The following is a 20,333-nucleotide window of genomic DNA, read 5'->3' as shown; positions in this document are numbered from 1 at the left end:
AATACTAATATAAATATTTTTCTACCTTTTTATTCATAATGCATAAACCAATCATCCAGTTACTTCTCGGCAGTTGCCTGTTTCCGTTTCATAATACAATCTTTGTTCTTAGTTATGAATGCATTTTGTTCATTCCTGTCTTGAATAATCCCTCATTAAGCTAGTCACTTTCTGCTCCATGCTAAAAAGGAAAAATTATCATGCAAATGTGGCATGCCATATTAAAAAGCACATTACCAAACACTTTTGTTGCTGTCCTTCAATTAGTTTCCCTTCTTTGAATTTAATTTCATTTGTTGTTAAACTACTGACTTGATGTATGGACTCATGAATTTGAGGCTGCTGCCAAGAATGTAACGGGGAAAAAAAAATCAAAGCCTCTTCAGAAGGCTGCAGAGGCAAAGCTGGAATGAATTTGCTTCACCTTTGACAAGTACACTTGAACAGCATTGGAATCCTCTGATGATTCAGCCTGGCTAATTATCCAATTATTTATTTCAAGAATAAAGACGCTGTTTTACAATTAGGAAAGTGTAAAGTAATCTGAGAGATTTGGTAATGACAGATGACTTAGGTAACTTCTGAGATAAACAGTGTCTGCTCAAAGTTGTCTTGCCAAGTGTGCAAGCTGTAGTTAAAATACACTTTGAGTTTCAGGGAAATAGCAGGGACTGAAAAGTTATTTGTTTCTCCTCCCCTCCTGGCACACTGTACTTCAGAAAATAGCTCAGTTTGTTCTTTTCCCTCTATATCAAATTTGTAAGGTTTAAAGCTATGTTTAAGTTGTACTTCTCTTGATTAAAAGCTTTTGGTTCAAAGCAATACTTTTTAATTGCCTAATGATATAAGTCAGTTCTTAGGAAAGAACCGTGCATTTAGGAGTTCATTTGCAATATAACTGAAAAATTCATTGCATGGCAGTAAAACAATTTACTGTTAATTACAAGGAGAAGAATTTGCTGTACCATGCTCACAGATTGCCATGAATCATGCAGCACTCCTAGAGATTTATAACAGATGTGTAAGTGGGATGAATTAGCAGGGTTTAATAACAGAGACACAAATCATGCAGACTTCAAGGAGCTTTAATTGATATACTAGAATGTGACGGGCATGAATCACTCAGCCATTCAACAGCACTGTAACATATGGTCAGCTCAATATGCTGCATCTTAAATCGGTTGGTGAGTCGTTGGTTGTCCCATATGGTGGAAGCAATATATTTTTCACCATTTTTAAAAAATACTGTGTAGTACATCTATTTTTAAAGAAATATGACTGTAGCATAGCCGTGTTATTAAACTTTCTTTTGATGTTGTTAGGGGTGTGAGGGTTTTTGTTTGTTTGTTTTGGGGAGAATTCCAGAACAGACTCTAAAGAATTTTCTAAAAATTAAAAGATCATCCATAGGTGTAAGTATTGTTTTTTTTTACCATTACCATTTGAATGGCTGATACTGTTGTGAAGAGCAGGGAAATAAAAGATCACATCAGAAATGTTATGACTGCCTCATTCATGACTACTCTGAACTGTAGCAAAAATGAAATGGATGACCACTAACTAGGCTAGGTAATTTCACCTGCAAGCAAACCTCCAAGATGATAAAATGCAGTCTTGATGTTTTTGTCCTTGAGTTTCTGTTTCAATTTGTATGTGTGCATTTTGACTGCAAATGAACGATTATTGAAAATCGTTTTTTTTGGTATTGTTACCATTCTGAGTGATTCAGAATGGCTAATTGAAGTGTTCTGTGGAAAGGTCCTCAAATATCTACCTACAATATGCTGAACAGTAGTTATTCAAACACACTTAAACCTGTTAAATTTAGTCATGCCATAAATATGTTATTTCTGGGACAAGAATCTGGCAGAGTATGGGAAAGCTTTAGCAGTTGTATTAGTAAACCTGACAGACTTGAGAAAAGAGTATTGTATCCTTAGAACCGCGGCTGCCAGAATTTAATGTCAACAATTAAAATTTATTTTGATCCTTACCTAGTGTTTATTACTGTTTGTATACACAACAGACCTTACTAATACAGAGATGCACTATTAGATGGAATTACCATCTGTTCAGAGTGAAATGCTGGCATCTGTCTTGGAGTCTAAAACTAAAATGATATTATTTCAAACAAAACAAAATTAACTGCTCTTTACTTACCAACTTCATTTTTGTGTACATGTGTGTGCATGCACACATGGGAAAGGCTTATTTATAATGACCTGTGTAGCAACATCTATATTTAGATATATGACTTCAATGTAAGTGTATGGACCATCTGTCTTTATTGGTCTTTTTTGCGCCCTGTGCTACACAATGGCATGCAGCAATCATAGACTTTTAAATACTGTTCTAGCTTTATAATATATTAAATATGTATTATATAGCAAGACATTAAAACTACATAATTAAAATACACAAAATGTGACTTTGAATCCAGTAAAATGTAGTGCACTCATTATTTTGACAGATGTGTCTTAACAGAACGTGACTAAAAAAAAATTAAGTAGGTAAAACTGTAGTCGATTCATCTTTCAGAAAGTAGCTACAGGTACCACAGTGACACCTTTAGGAAAATATATAGTGTATCTTTTAGTCTTGAATATTTTTAATTTCGGTGTTTAGTACCACGCTGCTCTTAGTGCTGTGGATTTATTCTCTGTGCTGTCTGTGCATGTGAAGAGTTTTTGTTTTTTTTCCCCGGGTTTTCCTTTTTTGACTGATGTAACATTGTGTGTAGTCTTCCATTGTCTTGATGCACAAGAATTCTCAAGCATTAATGAGGCTCTAGTTTAAATACTAATGTTACAGCGTGAATGTTACTTTCTAAAAGGGTAGTCTTCTATTCCATATATCACAAAATAATAAATTGTGTCATGCCAGTGTTTAATGCGTGTACACAGTGCATTAACTGTAACTGTAGTACATTTATTTGTGCTGGAGGAGACTTGAAAATGATTAAAAAATCAATACTTCCCTGTCAGAGAAGCAAGTGTTACGATGCATTTAAGTAGTTAATTGCATAAGCCCCATAAAAGCTTCAGGTTTGGGTACCAGAGATGCCATAATTATGGTCCAACTATCTGCCGTTTATTAATACTAGACTTTAAAAGAAGATATGGAAGGTGCAGTTATTGTCATGAGCGTTAGCTGTATGTGTTTTAGAAATAATGAATTTTATCATTTCCGTTTTACCGTCATGAAGCCAAACTGAAGGGCTCAACCTCTTATGTTCACATTTAAAATGCTGACGTACACCAGATCGTTCCAAAGGTGAAGTTTTCATTGTGAAGACATGTTTTCTATTTAAACTTGTGCATTAATACCACAATTCATTAGTGCTGTGCCCTACTTATGCAGGAAAGCTTATGACCTCACGCTGCATTACTTCAATTTTGACATTGTAAATTTCTAACATAGCATGAGATACTAATTAGATTGTGAAGTCATAAATGATGCCTAAGCAGGAATTTACGGCATATAGTGTCACTGGCAGCTTCCCAGTTCCCCCACTCACTGTTTTCTCCAAGAAGAATATTTATCAAGTCGGGGGAAGGGAGGGGAAAGAAAGAAAAAGGTAGCAACATGCTACAGGCAAATAGGAAAAATGAAAAATATGTAAATTATTGTGGAAATGCGCTAATGTTTAAAAGGATGTTATTAATTCCTTGTAAATGAAGCAATTTCTTTTCCTCTAAAGATCTCCCTATATACAATGCTGTGCTGTGAAGTAATGTCAGATTTTGAAGACCCATATTTTAATTCAGGTTTTATTGTTCGTGAGAGGCGTTTATTGCTCGTTACTATGTCATTATGGGAACAAATAATTTTTACAAGTTGTCATTGTATTTCACTTCTTGGTTACAAATGAAGTTTTCTGTTTCTAAATCCTTTATGATGGAAAAAAGAGGAAGTAAAAAAGGAAAGGTAAGATAGGTAGAGATTAAATAGATAGTAAAGTGTTCTTGTACTCCTTCTCCAGATGACATCATTTACTGTTTCAGTGCTGGACCATTCCTTTCCACCTGTATGGCCATTATGCCATTAACCAAATAGATCTTGCTGCCCTCCAGTGGCTTACTGTACAGTACTTAAAAAGTATAAAAAGATATATTTTGTTTCGAATTCAGCTACAGAGTGACAAAATCTATCAAGTCTTGTAATAGAATCAGCATATTGGTTTTGTTGGTAGGAGGACTATTGTAATACCATAAAGCTAAATATATATTCATAGCCTCACAGACACAGTCTTACATGGAGTCTTACTGCACACCAGTGATGGTGGAAAGAAGTTTAGAAGCAAGTGTTTTCTTGAACTAAATAATTTTCTGAACATATGTTAATTTCTTATTGGGTTGTGCACATGCCATAAAGAGAAAAAGATCTTGTAGGCCTTCATTATTCAGCCTAATAGCTGTTCTGCTCCTGTTGACTAGGATAAGTTCATCTAGTGATAAAGGACTAGTATTGTTATACACCATGCTGCCGAGATGTAGCAAGACAAGACGTGTGCCTCCAGTGGCGCAGTGGTAGAATTGCTGCTCTGCTACTCAGAAGGGCTCGAAACCCAGGAGTTGGACTCGATGATCTCTAAGGTCCCTTCCAACTCACACGATACTATGATACTATGAAGACTTAATTAATGAGTCTTTGGTCTCTCATTCAATTCCAGTTCTGGAAGTCATACAGATAGGTGCTTTCCTTTGAGTACAGCTTGAGAGACTCATTGGGGGAAATACAGAAATTGTACAAAGCCTAAAGCACAGGACACTTCTTGTGAAGCTGAAAGCTTAAGTTCCTTTAAGAATTAAGAATTCTTTTTTTTTAATGAAGCTTCTTTGGAAATGTGTTCTTAAGGGGACTAGAAACTGAAGCTGGATGTTTTTGGAAAACTGTTAAATATAAGAAAAAGTTTTTTCCTATAATTCCTAAATGCATATATCTATATGTTTTAATGCACAGCTCCGAGAAAATTTGGTGCCCCTCATGTTGAAGGAATAAACAGTACAATGGTAAAGATAAGCTGGAATGAACCTGAAGAACTTAATGGACCTTCTCCCACCTACCAGGTGGAAAGGATGGATTCATCTTTAGCTACATGGAATACAGAAGTAGCAAAAGGAGTCCGTTTCCCAGGAAATGGTTATTACAGATTTGCCAGTTCGACCCTCCCTGCCAATGCTTACTTTACAGGTAAATTAGTTTAAATGACTTTAAAAAAAAATTATATCAATTATACTCTGCATTTGTTTAACAATTTATTGTCATTATTTTTAACATTTCCATGGTAAAATACGTGAGTTTTAATTTACAACATAATGTGATTGTTAGTGATGTGTAGGCTATTTTGATTGTCACATAAAAAGCCTGTAGAAAACATTATTGGACTTGTGGGATTTGTTCCCTTGGCTTTAGGCTTAGAGATGTAGATGATGGTGAATGCTGCTGTGTATTTGACTCATTTCCTTGTGGTAAATATAAGATGGATGTGACTTATTCATCCGGGATCAAAACTTCTCAATGAATTTGCTGTGCATACTCAGGCGTGTTTTATTTCATCTCTTTTTGACAATTTCTGAGGTTGTGCAAGTATTCATGAGCACTTTTCTGTGTTCAGATCACTTGTATTGTCTTGATAATTTAGTCAAGGGAAGAAAAAATACTGCCAAACTGACAGAAGTGTGCTCTTTTTAGACTGCTCTATTTTTGTTTAGGTATATGTTTTGGATCTATGAGTCTTTGAGATTTTTGCAGACCAGCTTTCCTATGGCCTGTGATTCCCAGATTTTGCTGATGTCTTCACTTCATGGGTAAACCAAAGATATAAACAGTACAGTTCTGGGAAAAACATCCAGATAAATCCACTTTTGTGTTTGAGGTGCTGTAGCGGTCTGTCACTGAAATACTACAATGATGTGCATAGAACATGGCTTTTTAATAGAATAAGAAAAAATGGTAAAGCTGAAGATTTATTTCTTTAATTTTAGAAATGTATGCAAAAGGTGTGTATGTGTGTGTATATACACATACATTAGCTTATAGCAGCAAAGGAAAATTCTTAAGGAATCTGGATATCAGCCGCAGCATGTGTTCCATTGCATGATGATGATATTGAAGCACTACTGTACAGTGATACAGCTTAGCCTGGTGCTGAGTCTTGATTGGTATGATTTAAGGCTGCAAAAAGCATGCAGTATTGTTGACACCTGAAAGAACCCCAGAGATTTGAAGCAAACTCAGTAGCTGATGTAGCTTAATTTTCTGGATCACCACAGATAAACTTGCCAGTTTTGTTGGATCACATGTATCACGTTACTTGCTGGTATGTGTGTGTGAATCCAGTTTTTGTTTAAAACAAAAACAGCCTTCTTTGTCTATAAAACAGAAACAACCTTCACTATGATCACACAGTGAATCTGATGTTTAAAACAATAAAAAGTCCAAGAGCATTTCTGTTTTATTTTCTAGCTAGGTGCTTACTCGATTGGTTGTGGAGTAATAATAACAAGTGATAATGTGTTAGTTAAATATTGACATCATGTTGACTTGCAAAACCTGTCTCTGTGCAGGAGTCTATGAGAGCAGCTGTTGGTTTCTTTTCCTCAGCCAAATGGCTACATAGATTTTCTGACATTAGTTTGCACCTTTTACCATATATTTAGTTAAAAAATAATAATAATATTAGCCATCTTTTTTCTTTTTCTTTCATTAATATGTAAACACTGAGCTACATTTTTTTTTCTCACTAGAGCTCTTGTCAGTCCCATCACTGGAGTTATAGTTAAGTAGTTTAACCAGCCAAGTAATTACAGGTATCACAGGTATCCTCCTCATAAGTCTCTGAGAGTGCTGAGAAAAAGGGAGATGCTCTACATGGATTGTTAACATGCCTGTCTATGACTAAGAAAGCCCAGTGCTTGTCTGTCCAAGCGCTGATTCAGGCTGGTGTTCTGTTTTGTTGTACAGTGTGATACTATGAGCAAGGCTTCTTGAGGTGGTAGTTTGTGAGAATTTGAAGAGATGGATTCAAAGAAGATGTTAAAGCTCCCTTGAGATTGGAACCTGTTGGCTGAATAAACACAATTTATTGTTCGTTTGGATTGTGGTCTCTCTATGATACTATGATATGATACCTGAAGAACCAGAGAACAAGCTAGGGTATTTGTCCAGATCCCTGCCAGATTTTAATTAAAGTTTGGTGCTCAATTACCTTTCTGAATGTGGGCCCAACTGGACTACCCAGTCCATAGTGGGAAAGATTTAAATCAAGGTTTCCATAAGCTTTAATTTGTTCCCTACACATGGGATCTGTTTTCTGCCACAGTTCTTGGAATTTGAAGAACTGTAGATTGTCTAAAAATATTAAATTCAAATTGTACTTGTATTGTTCCTCTAGTGACGGGATCTATTGGCAAGATTGCTCTTTGATTGAAGGTCAGGACTTGAGGTGTGTGAAATAAAAACAGGTATATGAATGAAGACCTGTGCCAATGAGTCCTGCTTAGGATCATATTTAGTTCTAATTTCAGGCACTACCTTCTCTTCAGGATTCATAACATGTAAATATCTCCAGAAGATAGGCAACTTCATCTTTTTGTTTCATGGGGAGTAGGGGATCACATCATGTTTTCTTTGAAAACAAGACTCTCTGAGAAAGCAGGTGTGCACCCCCTTGAATATATTGGTGGTTACTCTGTGTTACAGAAACAGAGTTGCTGTTTTTTAAACTTCATAGAAAATCTTGTCAATAACTGCAGTGCTCTTTTCTGTAGTGGGTATGCTGGATTAAGCCTGTAAGGACTGGTGAAAAGTTAATTTAGTTTCAAGAATTTATTTTGCAAGTAGATGACAGAGTAAGTTCTTACAAAGCTAAAGAACTTCTGGGCTCAAAGAGCAACTCACTTTAAGATTGCAAATTGAACCCAGAATATTTGGGATTCAGGATCTGAACTTGTGTTTTCCAGACAGCAACTAAGATGTTTAAGGTACGGCCATGGATTACATATATTCTTCTTGAATCTTTCCTTCGATTTCCTCATTGCAAAGGAGAAAGTCTTTGATTGAACTGATAGGATAGGTTTTGGTGTAGTTAGAAAGGATGTAAATTACTAACTGTTGGATACGTGAGTGAAAAAAAATCTCTTTACTGTGAAGGTTGTTGGGCTCCATGAAGTCAAACTCAGGGCATCTGTAGGGGTATGTGTATGAAAACTGTTTGCTCCTAAAGTTACCACAAAAGAAAGAAGCTCCTTCTGTAATTTTGTATAACTTTCCTTTTAAAAGCCTGTTAGTTTTGTTTCTTTTGTAACAAGGGAGACTTAGTATCTGCACTTGCTTTAAGCCTTGGGTGGGTTTAAATTTTCTTCAGAAGGAAGAACTGGAATTTTGGTGGAGGAAGGCTGTTTAAGATCTCATGGTTGAGCTGAGTGTCATCCCCAGGAAACAGATGAGACAGAACAAAACAATATGAGAAGTCAAATTACTTCCTTTGATTTCAGGCACAAGCCTATGAACTATTAGAAATTATTGTTGTGATAGATATGACAGCACTTCTACCATCCTTTTTTATTTCATCACATTGGACTTGCCTTGACTGCTGCTCACTAAACACTAATTGTGTCCTCACAGGTGCCCATATGATTTGATGAAAATGTGAATACAATGTCTTCCCAAATGGACTTTGATTTGGCTCATAAAATCATATAACTTCTGTTCAGTAGCAAGCAAAATCTGAATAACTTTGGATTTAAACTGGGATGTGCGGCTATGAGCTGTAGATAACTAATTATAGAAATCAAAGAGTAGAATGATGGAAGTGTGGAAGGTTCCTTCTGACCTCTCAAAATTAGGCCACTTCTCAAATAAAACACTGAATATAAATTGACAATTTGCTGTCATTGTTGTGGGCTTTATAAGTAATATTGCATATTCTCTCTAGGAGCAAATATTCCGTGCATACATCATAGATTGCTAAAATGTTGTGAGCTCAATTTCAGGATTTAGAATTATACATCTATGCAGAAAGGAAGCCTTTCTTTATTTAGTGAGAAAATATGTTTTGTTTTGTTTATTTATTTTTTTTTCAATGGGTGAAGGATTCATTGTGCTGTTTCAAAACTGTTGAATTAACTAGTGTTATTTTAATGTGGTTCCTCTTGGATGCCGCTGCTGTGAAAAGGAAGCTATCCACATATTAAAAAGCTCAGTCTTCTCTAAAGAAACCTTAGTGTTGGGCCTTGCTTTAAATCAAAGTTGTCTGAAGTAAGTTACTTCAGTAGGATGCATAAAAAGACATATTTTGCCTGCAGTGCAAACTCTTTGCCAATCTCTACATGATACAAACTCAGCCCTGCAATGATTAGAAAATAACTATGAGGTAAGATGTTCGGCGTTACATGTAGAGCTCTTTACAGTGGCATTTTTCATGTCAGAAAATGGTCTTAAAAATGAGTATTCCAGCAAAAAATGCATCTGTGCTAGTGTTTTTATGTCCAAATTCTGAATCAGGTACTCACATATTTCTCAGAGTTGAAAATCTTGACAGAAATGGTGTTTCATAATGAGTTTGCTGTTGCGAAAACATTGTTTACCTTTGAACTGAGAAGAAGAGTTGAAAATGGCTGTGGTCATTCAGGAATTTGATCTCCATGTAGCTCTTCATCACAGAGAACTCTTGTTGCAGTAATGTGAGACAAATTCCATTCTAAATAGTATTGCGCAAGTGTTTCATAGTAGAAGTCACAAGCATTTTCAATAGCATATGGAGCCAAATAAACAGTCCTTTTCCAGCATCCCAGAGGTGTGGAATGTTAGTAGCTGAAAACTAAGCAAAAGGAGAGGATTGAAGCTCTAAAAGAAATGTTAAGAGGAAAATCTAAATTTATTTATTTATAGAAATAAAGACTAGAAGGAGACGTGATAATGTAAAACTGTGTGCTTTAAAGGAGCAGAATGAAGTTATCTACTGTAAGTGCAGAGGCAATAGACTCATAAGCTTAAAATGTGGAAAGGGAGATGGTCTTGTCAGAAGTAAATTTTTCTGAAGTACTAATTTAGAAAAGGAATGGATGGTTGTGGGAGTTAAAGCTTTGGCTTGGGAGATGTTAGAGAGTAGCTGGATGAACATCTCTCAGGAATAGCCTAGGTAAAACTGATTATGCTTTGGAGTAAGTGGATTGATTCTTTGACCTTTAAAAATGTTTTCCAAACCTATATCCTATTATAAACTCAGATTAAGCCAATGAATCTGGGAATTATGTTGAATTTCACAAGGTTCCTACCAGTCCATTTCTTCAGCCTGTCATGATTCTTCTGAATTGCAGTGCATCAACTGCAGCCCGCAATTCTTTGTCATGTGCAAGCTTTTTGAAAGTACATTTCTTCCCTTCAGCAGGGATTCATTCTAATGTATTCTGTTAAAAAGAATTAGTCCTAGTAACACTCTCTGGGAAATACTGCCCATTGGGCTTTGTGCCACTTGTCACAGGCCTTGAGTCCAACTGTTCAGCCATTTTTATTTTTTTTTTAACCTACTTTAATAGTCTGCCTATGTTCTCTATCTCCAGGCAGCCTAATGCCAAGAATATTGTTAGAAAATACGTTGAAGCACTTGCTAAGACAAAGACTGGTTACTTCCTCCTTTGGTTGTTGAGTCAATCTTTCCATCATAGAAGGCAATTATCAGGCTACTCAGGAACAATTTGCCCCTAGTAAATCCACATTAACTTTTCTCAATCACGAGCCTGAATATGGACTCCATGAAGACAGTGCATGGTGTCCTTGGTGACCAAGGTTAGGCTGACTGACTTCTGGTTTCCCAAATTCATAGGCACAACTCTAAGGCAAATGGTATTATATTTGTTTTCTTCAGCTTTACCCCAAAGAATGAATAGAACTGGAAAAGGAAAAGATAAATCGACTTTTTACCTTTTTTGGCTTTATGTCAGCATTTTTTCCTTATGTACCGAGCTTTATGAGTACCATCCTTTTTTATTTCATTATGCTGAACTGAAGAAAGTAGAGTTTTTCTGGGGGAAAACTATGACAAATGAAATTCTTACACACAGCTGTCAAATACTGAGAGAAAGGAAGAGAGAACAACGTGTTAGCTGACTTGGGGAACACGCTTTCTATTTCAAGTAACTTTTGATAATGTCACTCATTTTTCCAGACTGTTTTACGAAATCATGTACTGAAGAGTTCTTCAAGCATGTATTTTATTGCTTCCTTTCTGTCTAGGTTGCTACCATAGACTTCCCCTTAGTCCTGCTTTTATTTTTTATGCTAAGTTCTTACATTTTCTCCTCTTGTCTTGAAAAATTTGTGGCCATATCTTGATATTCAGGGGAAGAAAGTAAGATAAAATATTGTCTATATTACCATGAAGTGTCTGGCTTCAGTAAGAAAGGGAACTAGCCTTTTTTTCTGCTTGATAACCGTTTGCACAGACATTTTAGCTAGGATTTAGTCCTAGTACTTCACATGAATTCACAGTTAGATCTTGAAAAACACATTCCTTTCTTCCTTCCTTCCTTCCAAATCCCAAGAAAGTTAGGGAGTGAGGAGTTGTGTCTCGAGAGAAAGGAATGATCCAGTACAACAAAGTGAACTCTGCTGCTTTATGAGAAAACATCTTAAAACATTTTCTAACGTGCACAATAGGGACATAGGCAGCAGATAAGCCAAGCTGATGTTGACCTTGCCAGTGTTACAGGGGCAATATTTTCACTAAGATGAACTGGTTTTGTTTAGGCACAGACATACTTTCTATCAATATCAAGTATCTGCTTTCTCCATCTTTTTATTTTAAAAAAGATTTATGGTAACCACTAGACAAAAAGAAAGATTCTTCTTTCTGTAGTATTTCTCATGCTTCCCTTTTTCAGTTTAATGGATCAGCAACACAGCCCAAGCTTTCGCATACAGTTGCAAGTTTTTTTGTTTTGTTTGTTTGTTTGTTTTTTGCTTCTTGTCTCTGGTGTTGACATTTGTTGTGTGACATTCTTCACTGTGTGATTGAAACAAACTTTTCTGCTTGTGCATGTCAACTTTCAGAGCATGAATTAGTCCTAATGCTTTGAATTAGTCCAAAACCCTTTGCCAGACTAGATCACAGTTTTAGTTGTTTGTGCAAAACATTTACAGAACTGAGTCTTTTGATTTTCATAAATGTATCACATAGCTTGTGCTCTGTAAAACTGGCAGAATAGTTATTTTTTTTTACAGTTTTTTTTTCAAAGCACGCAGGTGTAGTCAAGGGTAATAGGAATTGTTGCTAAGTTTGTTTTTTTACAAACTAATAAACCATTCTGACAGTGTTACTATTTCTACTCCAAACCATTTTATGCCAGATGAGTTTCTATGTATGAAATGTACCTATAGGTCTGGTATTTCTTTTACTTTTCTTGTGTCCACATCAAATACTGATAGGATAGGTAATGGCCTCAAGTGGTGCCAGAAGGATTCAGGTTGGATGTTAGGAAAAAGTTTGCAGAAGAGGGGTTGAGCACTGGAACGGACTGCCCAGGGAGGTGGTGGAGTCACCATCCCAGGAGGTGTTTAAGAAGTGTATGCATGTGGCAGTGAGAGACATGGTGGGAAATATCGGTGGTAGGTGGACAGTTGGTCTAGATGATCTTAGATGTCTTTTTCAACCTTAATGGTTCTATAATTCTGTGATGTAGGAACTCTGTAGAGGGTCTTGGGCTTGTTTGGACTTGCTTGGACTTGTTTATCTGTGTCCTTCAGCAAGCTTTGAGCCAATAGTATGAAAGAATAATCTCTTCCACAAGGAGAAGTCTAGTACTGTCTTGAGTGCTTGAGATGCTTCATCTGAAATTAATGCCTTCTGGCCCATATTTGGCCTTTATTACTGCAAAGGGTTATTTCATCTGATGACTTGAGACATTATGTTTGACTGATACCGAGCTTTTAAATTATGCCTTCTTATGAGATGTGAATTCCTCAGTTCCTTCCTTTATTGTGTTTTTAAGTGGTGAAGGAGTAACTACTGAATTATATATTGACAAAAAGTGTGTGAAGAGTCGTGCATTGATTATGATCACGTTGTGCATTTGATCAGGAAATTGTCATAATAATAACATATGGAAGTTTTTATCTTCTAATTGATTTCCAGAGTGATTAAATTAAGACCTCTTCTAAGTGTGACTGTCCTTATCAATTACTGGCAGAATAGAGAAATTAAAGGATTAAAAATTTAAGTGTGTTAAGATTCAGTATTTAAGGTCTAAAATCAATCAGATTGTAGACTGAGTAATACCATTACAACAAAAGTATCATTCAGGATTAGGCTGTGGCAAATTGGACGAAAAAGTGGCTGTCTGTATTAGTGCATGTATGAAAAATTGGATTGCATAATGAAGTGCCTAGAATTTAGGAAAGTGAGTTTGAATAATCTGTACAAACTTAATTCAGCCTTGTTATTTTTTATTTATTTATTTTTTTTTGTGTGTGTGTGTGTGTTATGATTGCATCTCATTGTTTAATTAAAAACAAGTTCTTTCGAAGATTTTAAGCTATTTCTTTTTAAAATTTTTTACTAGTCTGCATATGGCTTGATGTCTGTCTCACTATGTATATCAGCTCAGGAAGTGCAGAGTTTAAAGTTTTTTCCTGTGCTGTTTTGGTTGATGTATTCCGAGTACTTTGTAAACATATGTTTATGATTTTACAGAACTGGTATTGATTTTATTATGAATGGAGGCTGAGTAAATTAAGAAGAGGACTGAATGTGTTATGGAATCCTAATGTTGAGTGTTCAGTTGTACAGAGAGGACCCAAGATTTAGGAGATTTCTATTCATGTTAACCTCTGTTCAATTAGGAACACAAAAAGCTTCCACAGATCACTCACTGTAGGGTATTCAAATGCAAGCAGGAACACCTTCTACTAGACCAAGTTGCTCAAAGCCAAAGATGAGTACGTAACAAGTGAATAACAGAAAAGTTTGGGTTAAGTGACTTGCTTAGTATTGCAGAAGTACTTTGTGGCAGAAGTAGAGACAGGTTTCTTCAGAGTGACATTGAATGGCATTAGCAATGAAACTGTCCATTCACTTTTCATACTCCCCTTCCTCTTTCATCAAACATCCTCAGAGCACTAAATCAAATAAGACAAGCTTCTATGCACAAAATCCTTATTTGCTACATGAATTCTGTTTTAGTTGCTGAACATCATAAAATCCTCGAGGCAGAGATCTTATGGGAAATGTGTCTGTATATAATTGTAGACTGTGTCATTATTCATCCTCTATATGTACTATTTTTTGCCTACAATTTTCATTTTATTTTACTTAGTAAGTTTTGTGGATATACTTTTAAAGTCCTAATGTTGACTAAATAGTTAATCTGAGTAATAATAGTAATAATTTAAAAGATGTCAGGGAGAATGCCAGACATATCTATCATTTGGAGCGCTGCTGACTAACATCGATGTCAGTGAGTAATAATCTTTAATATTCATGAAATCTCTTTCTGATCTGAACTATCAGAGACACTGACTAAATGATCACAAAGAATCAATAGCATGATTTTTGACTGCATTCTGTGTGTAGTATCTGTTAACATATCTTTTCAACTGTATTGGTAAGAAGAGTTTTTACTGGTGGTTATAGGTCCTCCTGGTTTTGTTTCATTTTCCTCTTGTTTTCCTGTTTTTTTTTTTTTTCTTTGTTTTCCCCAATTCTTTTCATGTTTTGTTGTTATCCATGATTTGCTTCTTTCTTTGCTTTTTCCAAATTTGACCGTTATAATGTATTTGATCTTTCTTCTGTCTTCTTCAAGGTGTTGTCTACTTTTTGTGTATGACAGACACTAAATAGGGGAAATCTGAGTCTGCGAGCAAGACTTTTCACCTTTCTTTCTAGTGTCTAGCACACCATTAGAATTTCATGGCCAGGATCAAGTTCATAGAAATATAGAGGCCAAGAAGGATCTTCTAAAGAATTTGTCTCTTTTAATTAGAAGAAGGAGCTAAAAGAAAGAAACAAACAAAAAAACCGACAAAACAAAAACAGAGACAAGTTAAATCTTATGTTGTTTAAATTTTAAGAATGATGTAAATTAATTACCACATAGTGGTTTTTGGCTCAAAGCAAACATGTTTATAGAGTATTCTCTCTCTCTCTTTTTTTTTTTTTTTTCCCTAAAATATATTCATCTAAGAAAAGAAGTGCAAAACTGTTAGTGAATGGCAGAAGTGTCGTTACCATTCCATCTTGCAGCCACTGGGGCTGGAAGTACTTTCTCCCTCAGATGACTAGTGATTTAAATGCAGTGACTTGGAGACTATGCTGAAGTTGTAGAAGTTGTAGTGTTTTAGTTTGGCTGAGGTCTTTATTAGTTATCTTACAGACGCACAGTATCTAAAGACTACGGTACGTTTTATCATTGGATGGGATCCTCAGGATACAGCACACAATGCTTTTATGAGAAAACATGTCATTTGAATGTTGAATTACTTGCTAGCATTTTTCTTCACTAAATATATATTAAAAAAAACAAACAAACTAATAATTGAACATAATTAGTACTTAGGCGCTAGCTATATGAACTTTGTTATCTTGACTTCTGAAGAGTAATCCATATCTGTAGTTGTTGGGCTAATCAAGGCTGTCCTTTCCAACTTTGAAAATAAGTACCTGTAAAACTAATTGTTTTTCAAGATATTTTTGCATAATTAGATGAAGGTGCACATTTGCGTCTTTTCTCAAGCTATTCAAAATTTCTAAGAAATGCACTTGAATTGACAGATGGTCTGTAAAGCAAAGGTAGATGGACAAAATTATTACCTTAAGGAGCAGTGCAGTGTAGTGGCTGAGAATTCGGAAATCTGCTGCTAGCATAAATATTAGAATGAAAATGCAAGCCTGCCAAGTAATTTTGGTCTAGTGTAAGGACAGTTTAATTTGGATGACAGAAATGCCCTATACAAAATTACTGGAGGATTCATTGATCTCAGTAGGCAGTTGTTGCACAGCTTTTTTTCATCTAAAGAGATTCTAAGAATGATATACTTACTGTATTGTAGAAAAGTCTCAAAAAGTAACAATGTCTGTATGTACTCAAAAGGAGTTTGATTGAAAGTAGTTAGATCTGTGCTTACTGACTTAAGATCTATAATACTTTAAGATTAATTGGGAACGTAAATGGAGAAGCTGACAACCTGGAACCTTGACTTCTTAAAATTGCTGACCCAATTACTGCTAAGCCCTTTGCTGACATGTTAATATGTCTCTTTAAACTGGTAAATCATCACCATTTTAGTGCGTGCTAGAGTTGGTCCATCGGATGAAGGAAGATGTAAGTTTAATTTAAATAATTATTGACCTTTTATGACATTTTCATTTCACTTGTACTGCTCCTCTCAAGGTAAGCAATTATATTTTTATAGTGTTGGATAGTAATCAATGTTCAGGAGCTATCTTTATTGATTTAAGTAAGGCCTTTGATCTGGTGATCACCAACTATTGATGCTATTGCTATCTAGGCTGGTCTTAACTATATCAGATATTACCAGAGTTACTCTGTTCTGAAATATTCAGAATAAACAGTGATCAGTGGGTGGTACACTTGCATTGTGTATCAATTGTTTTGTAAATATATGATGTATGTAATTATCGCTACTATTATTTTTGTCTTCCTTTTCTATCTTAGTGAATAGTCCTAATCTCAATCTATGAGTTCTCCTTTATTTTTCCCATTCCTCTCTCCCATCCCACTGGGAGGGGGTCATGAGTGAATTTTTCTGTGGTATTCTGCTGCCTTCTACATTAAGCCGTCACAATTAGAAATTGGATATGAATAATTTTATACAATATACAACCCTTTTTAGCTTTTAACAAATTCTAGTTCTGCAACCTGATTTTATTAAACGAAGCAGATGGTCCTTTGATTCTCAGTTTACAATACCGAGAAGTCTGGCTTTCATTCATTTATTTGCTCTCCAGTTTAGACATTTCTTGGTGAAAATTTGGTTTCTTTGTTGATTTTTGAAGTCTGTCTTATACTGTGATGTAGAGCTTCTGGCCTTCTAGTTGTAGACTGAGACAGAGTTACTCATCTTTGATGAAGAAAATTTGTTATTTTCATTTTGAGCAGAAAAAAAGAAAGAAAGTGAGGGAATAGTCAATTCAATGTATTGGATAAGAATAACAATTGATACAATGGACTTTTATCATAGTTTGTAAATGGTGCCTGAGTGTCTTCTAAAACATGATCATTTGTGATCGTTCTGATGTGTTACTCTAATGAGTTCCATAGCCTTTATTCTTGCAGAGGGAGTTTAGTCTTGCTCTGGTGAGCCCTGAAACTAACAGCCCATGTTCAGAGAGGTCACCAACATAATGAGAAGGGCACTTGAGATATCTTGAATAGGTGTGGCCATGAAGATTAGTATTTAGCATTTATGACTTAATGTTCTGCAGTTAGTATGTTGTGTGCAGAGCAAATGGGGTGATGTGTTGACCAGATGCATGTCAAAGAAGCCATGGCACAATCTTTCTGTTAGTCAGGGATGGAAAAAGGCAGATTTTGTTTGCTGCTATCTTGGCAGTCTGTGCTGAAATGACTGAAACTTGAAGTTTGGAACTGTGTTCCTGAAAAAGCTCAACAACGTTAACTGTAAATCTGCTCCTTCACTCCTGATGGTATCCTGTGGTGTTTGTCAAGTTAGACTGCAGAAGGATCTTGGGATTATAGTGACACCCTTTTCTTGTTTTGGTACAGCCATGGGTATATGGTGAGTATTTAATAAATTATGATAAGATAAACAGGCTGTAACGTTTCAAATGAAAACTGTTGAACCAGATCATATTCTGGATATATATGTTCTTAGAAGTATACTTGATCTGAATTTCTGTCTTCCCACAAAATTTTGCCCAGCTCTCATATGGTAACGGTTTATTAGCCATTCCCTAATACACATTGTAGATGGCAGGTGCTAGCATCTTTGTTATTGTGCCCCAAGGCTAAGACACTCTGCCTAAAGATATTAGATCAGCCAGTTTTATCTGTGTTTATAAAACTGGCATTTCTATTTTCTCAAGTCTACCAAGTAGCCTGAGTGTGCTCTGTAATTCTTTTTTTTTCCTGTCTTTTTTCCCCTCAGAGACTCATGGGATATTAATCATGCGAAGTTATTTTAGAAGTTTATATTACATTGCAAATATTTTTAAATTGATTGTATGGAATGTACAGGGATAAGGGGAAGCACAAGCAAAAAAAAAAAAAAAAAAATCTTTTGGTCCATTGGGTAAATTTTCAGTACAATATATGAGCATTTAGCCACACAAGTCCCATTAATGTTAATGGTCCCAAGCTTTCTTTTATTCATCACAGCACTGATTGCACTTGGTCAGCTCTTTTATCAGTTTGAAATATTGTCAGTAGGAGGAGGCGTTCCCTTAGCCAGGTCTGACTGTTGCAGTGCTCTTTTAACTTAGTCATCCTGCAAATGCTCCTATAAATGGATTTATTTCAGTAGATCCAAAATACATCAATTGGATCATCTTACTCTGGTGCTAGCCCCTTTGCATTGGCTCCAATTTGCAAGAGCATTGATTTTAAACATTGATCATTATTTATAAAGCACTCTGTAGTATTCATTAAACTAACTTAACTGTGCTGCTGCTAAGGTCCTATCTGAATCTTGTTAAAAAGGGACTGTTTGATCTCTCAGGTCATGGTTATGGTTTAGATTATAAAATAAAGCTCTACTCTGAAAATGTTTGCTACAATAATGTGGGTTTCAGTGGGTTCAGCTCCACTTGTTACCTTAGTAGTCTGGGTCCTCTTCAAAATTCTTCAGTGCTTTCTGCAAAATATATTGTGCTTATTAAAGTTATCATGGGGATTTTTCTTTTTGGTTTTATTCTCGTATGGTATTTTCTAATTTTTATGCCTACACAAAGCAGGTTTTGGAGGTCATATCTTTACCTTTCTGAATATTTTGTGATGTATCTTCCTCAGCTATTTGGTGAGATACACACAGGGCTGTATGAGCAAATAGTGTAAAATATTTCCTTTGACCAAGTAGGGGAGCAACTAAAAAGATGCAGTAATTCATCAAGTCACTGTTACACTAATGGCACTTTTCAGTGCTATACAGGGTGGTATTCTTTGAGAATTCAGAAAGGGGTATGCCCTCTACTTTTGGTAGGGGGAAGGAAATAATTCAAAGTTGAGATACTTTGAAGACCTGATACTTCATATCTAACTCTATTGTTAAAAAATTCTTGTTCTGTTCACACTTACATGGACATAAGTTGGGATTAACATTGTTCTGGGGAAGCAAGAGTTATAATAACTGATGTTTAGAATGGCATAAGCCTTCATTTCTTTTGAGTGAAAAAATTATAATTAGTATCATACTTATATTTAAACTTTTGTTGTTGTTGTTTTTTTCTTTTTCTCCTGAGGTTTGTGATTAATAGTACTCTTTAATTCTGGTTTACTTTAGAAGTTTTGTAGTTACTGTTGTTGAAACATCTCCAGCAGAGGATCCACTGTTAACAGTATGTAACCGCTTTATAGTAAGTAGTGGAAATTTTGATGTAGTAGAGTTTTAGCCCTAAGGGGATTTTATTTTATGCATTTTCAAGTCATTCAGTGACTTGCTGCAGAGACGGGGAGGGAGGGGAGAATCTATTTACACAAATTATAGTCTTTGTTCCCATCAACCTTCATAACTGGATGAACAAAACGAACGCTAGAATGGCAGGTACAACTATCCCAGGTAATCTCTTTTGAGTCAGAAACAAATTATTACAGGAACTGTAGGACCAAGAGAAAAACTTTTTAGGAAGATTCCAGGAAGCAGTGGAGAATGAGTGTTTGAAAATGCCTACCGTTGGGAAGACTTACTGCATTATGGACAGAAAAGATAATTTTATCTTTTTAAAGTTAACACTCCCATGAATGATTTGGAGCTATTCAGATAGAAGTTATTTGCAACCAACTTATACATTTGTTACAATATTTGGAAGGTTTTAGTCAGTGTTTTTAAAATATGAAATATCTTTTTCCATCTGCACTCCAGCTTTTTAATTATAGGTGTTTCTCCCTCTTTCCTCCTTTCAGATTCTTTCATCATCTTTTGTTTTATATGTTTGTATGTCACAAATTGTTCCAGTCCAGTGATCAAAGTACTCCATTTTTACCCACTTACTCCAAACCCACATTAGATCATTCAGCTAGCATCATTAATTTTCAAAATTTAAGATATTCCTATGTATACCTGGTTGTACCACTGAGCTGTATGAGCCAAGGGGGAAAAAGGAGCAAAATGGAAATCCTACATGAAGCAAAGACTGCATC

General features: G+C 35.5%; 1 protein-coding gene across 1 annotated transcript in view; it reads left to right on the top strand.

Moving 5' to 3' along the window:
- USH2A (usherin) overlaps nucleotides 1–20,333 on the top strand; it is a 352,517-nt gene that overhangs the window by 84,056 nt on the left and 248,128 nt on the right. Inside the window, exon 20 of the mRNA XM_072333648.1 lies at nucleotides 4,963–5,193. Coding sequence (XP_072189749.1) covers nucleotides 4,963–5,193 — 231 coding nt within the window. The remainder of the gene's footprint in view (nucleotides 1–4,962; nucleotides 5,194–20,333) is intronic.

The sequence above is a fragment of the Excalfactoria chinensis genome, chromosome 3, assembly GCF_039878825.1.
Source record: "Excalfactoria chinensis isolate bCotChi1 chromosome 3, bCotChi1.hap2, whole genome shotgun sequence".
Classification (NCBI taxonomy): Eukaryota; Metazoa; Chordata; class Aves; order Galliformes; family Phasianidae; genus Excalfactoria; species Excalfactoria chinensis.
Note: the sequence above shows the minus strand (reverse complement) of the source record. Positions and strands in the feature narration are given on the sequence as shown.